The sequence below is a fragment of the Acyrthosiphon pisum genome, chromosome A2, assembly GCF_005508785.2.
Source record: "Acyrthosiphon pisum isolate AL4f chromosome A2, pea_aphid_22Mar2018_4r6ur, whole genome shotgun sequence".
NCBI lineage: Eukaryota > Metazoa > Arthropoda > Insecta > Hemiptera > Aphididae > Acyrthosiphon > Acyrthosiphon pisum.
Genome location: NC_042495.1, coordinates 57,944,622 through 57,947,857, shown reverse-complemented (window position 1 = coordinate 57,947,857; position 3,236 = coordinate 57,944,622). Strand labels below are relative to the sequence as shown.

The following is a 3,236-nucleotide window of genomic DNA, read 5'->3' as shown; positions in this document are numbered from 1 at the left end:
AATAAAAGCCTACGTGGGGCCCTAGATAATAATCTTACCTTTAAATTTGATAATAGGTCAATTCACTCTAATATAAAAACTAACAGCACACAATTGAATCTTCTGAACGAACATTTGCTATAACGTACGTGTGTAAGACGGAGACAACACATGCGGGTGCGACGTCCTCTTCATTTTTGTTATTAGAACGCAAGTTGGAGAAATTTGATATTGCCACTCTGACATGATAAATATATGCGTTATAAGTTTTTCTACTTAAAATAAACAGTTCCGGTTTTCATACAATTATAAACGGTGCTCGAAATGAAAAAAAAATTGAGAACAAACGCTGATTTTAGTTCAGAAAACATACCGATCCATAATATAGGATACATTTTACAGTAACTCGAGGGGGCTTTGTCCCCCACACCCCTTACACATAATATAGTAAATTAAATAATTAACACAACAACATTATAATATTTAGAAATTTTTGTACTGTTTAGTGTCTCCTAGTACGTGACATTATAACGTGCGTTTCCCTTTATTCCACGTGAAATTGGTACCGCGATTATGTCAAATAATATTATTATGCTGTGTTATGGCAGTTGAAAACGAACCATATTTAAGGGGTCGGATTTAGACAATATTTTATATTCATCGTGAGTGATGAGCGAAGCTACAGCTAAGATTTTTGGAAATCTGTAACGTATACATTCGCGTGGTCAAATGTCACTATATTTTGCGATCAAAAAAAGTTAGAACGTGAAAATCCCAAAATGCGGAAGTCCACTTCCAAATTCTTATATAGTCTTATATAGTTTGAAGTTTCTCGATTAACATTTAATATTACGTTGAATTAATGTATTTCTGATATTATATTAATATTATTTGTGAAATGCGTGCTATCAATGAATATATTATTTTTGTTTCTTACTTGATTGGGAGTTTTCTTCATATCCGATGCTTTTGAACGCTCGATTAATGACTTCCTGTTGAGATATTGTAACCAAACTGAAAGACAATATTAATGTGTCCGTTACCATTATTACGTAAATGGGAAATGCTGCTATCGCTACTTCCATTAAGTAAAATATGAAATAATATTGATTGTAAGTTTGTGTAGATACAGGAAAACGCAAGTTCATAATGTTCGGTGAGCGACTATTTTCGACATCAGATTCCATGAACGTGATCACTATGATAGGAAATATTATCCATTGTATTAGAACTATCACCGAGAATACAAAAAAGTAATTGGTGATTTTAATCGTTTTGTCACGATAGTCGTATAGTGCATTTAAATGTTTAAAACATTGCTTGCTCGTTAAGAAATTAAACTTCGCAACGTTTAACACATCACAAATTATGTGACTTTTGCTCAAAATTATGCAGATCCTCCAAGAGCAGAAAAAAAAATTGATCATAACAAACACGACTAAAAATACATCAACGTCACTTATGATATCATCCATCTCGATGAAAAACCCTATAGAGCTGTAAACGACCATACAGTTCACAATTGCTCCGTAAATAAAAAGTATCAGGCAGTAAACATTACAGTTGAAAATCTTTGTATAATTATTGGCTTTCAACATGTGATAGAAGCGGTATAGCATCCATAGTTTCAAGTTAATGGCAACTTCTTCAACTCTCAAATCGTCCATCACACAATATTTAATTGATAGATACTATCTGTAAAAAATGTAACTTATGAAACATGTGCAATAATATCTAATATTATTGTGAAAGGGTATAACTTATAATAGTCGTTCTGCTCAATGGTGTATTTAGGATTTTGCTGCCCTGGGTACACATTTTTTTTTATGTCCTCCCCCCCGAGTTTTTTACAGTGGCAATTTTTCTTATCCATTAAAAACTTACAACACATGTGGTATGGTAATACTGTAATAATAAAAGATATAAAGATGAGAGCATAAAAATCTTTCGAGTGCCCGTGATAACAAAATCATCAAAGCAAATGTAAAATGCATTAATTTATTTTTATCTGTTTATAAATTAATAGTAAACATATTAAATATATTAAAAATTAATATTTCTTGAAAAAGAAATCGATCTTCTTGCATTATAATCGTGGTTAAAATCAATATAAATAATATTTATATAAAACAACCAAATCGTCCAATGATAATAATAAATAATTTGTAGTTATTTTTTTTAGTTTCACAAAACAATCAAAATCAATTTTGTCAAAAACTTGTAACTTGAGTAAAATTTCCGTTTTTCCTCAATTATTTTTTGTTTTACTCACCGTTTGTGAGAACTACAAGAAATTTTCTATTTTCCACTAAAAAAAAATAATTATGTTGAAAATCGAAGCATTATTTCCAGAATTATTTTATTTCAACATAATATGAAAAAACAAAGATTCATGCAAATCACACTAAACTAAATTAGGTAGGTAGGTGGATGTCGCTCTGCTGTACAGTAGGTTACAAGTGGGTCACTGTATAATGGATAATATTAAATTTGAATTTAATGATATAATATCACTATATAAGAAAAACGATTCTGAGCGGAGACGGTATGTCAGTCTAGTTTTAAGACATATTATTATACTTATCTATAGTATTAAAAAGAAATTGACCTATTATAGGTATCAATAATAAATTCCAAATTAATCATATCACAATATCCATTAGGTAACGCGTTATACATCAACAACAAACCGTGTTACTATCATAGATATATAATAGTATACTTTAGAAGTTTCAAGTACCCACAAATAATATTATACATTCATTACAATCACAACAAAATAACTAAAATAGTTATTTCAGGTTTTTTAATATGTAATTTCGTCCAAATTTGAAATTAAAATTACTATAAAAATAAACTGTGCTTATGTATTTCTTAGAATTTTTGGCAACAGAATTAAATATTTACGTGGAATCTTGTTTTAAATTTTCAATCCTTAGATATAAAAGTTGAACATTTTATAAATTTTTAACTACAAAATAATTATTCAATTTTAAATTTGATAAATGTTGTTAACATTTTAACTTCAAATGCTTATAAAAAAAAATTGTGCCTATGTATTTTTAATATTTTTCAACTGCTATTGTAATAATGTATCACGAGCTTTGTATTAATTTTTTACACTTTTTAACCAAACGGGTAAAACTTTATTGATATTTATAGAAAAAAAAAACTAAAAAAATTGAAAACTTACAATGTCCGTAAACAGCTAAAAGTGTCAAATTATTTTCAAAATTTTTATCGTATATATAAAAATG

At 28.4% G+C, this 3,236-nt stretch overlaps 1 protein-coding gene across 5 annotated transcripts in view; it reads right to left on the bottom strand.

Moving 5' to 3' along the window:
* The window catches only part of LOC107885062 (odorant receptor 2a-like), a 28,232-nt gene that overhangs the window by 5,186 nt on the left and 19,810 nt on the right, over nt 1-3,236 (bottom strand). For 4 of the 5 annotated variants that reach the window (XM_029490854.1, XM_029490857.1, XM_029490856.1 and 1 more), the window contains exon 2: nt 917-1,674. In XM_029490854.1, coding sequence (XP_029346714.1) covers nt 917-1,646 — 730 coding nt within the window. In that variant the 5' untranslated portion in view covers nt 1,647-1,674. The remainder of the gene's footprint in view (nt 1-916; nt 1,675-3,236) is intronic. The other variant, XM_029490858.1, reaches the window with a different exon arrangement.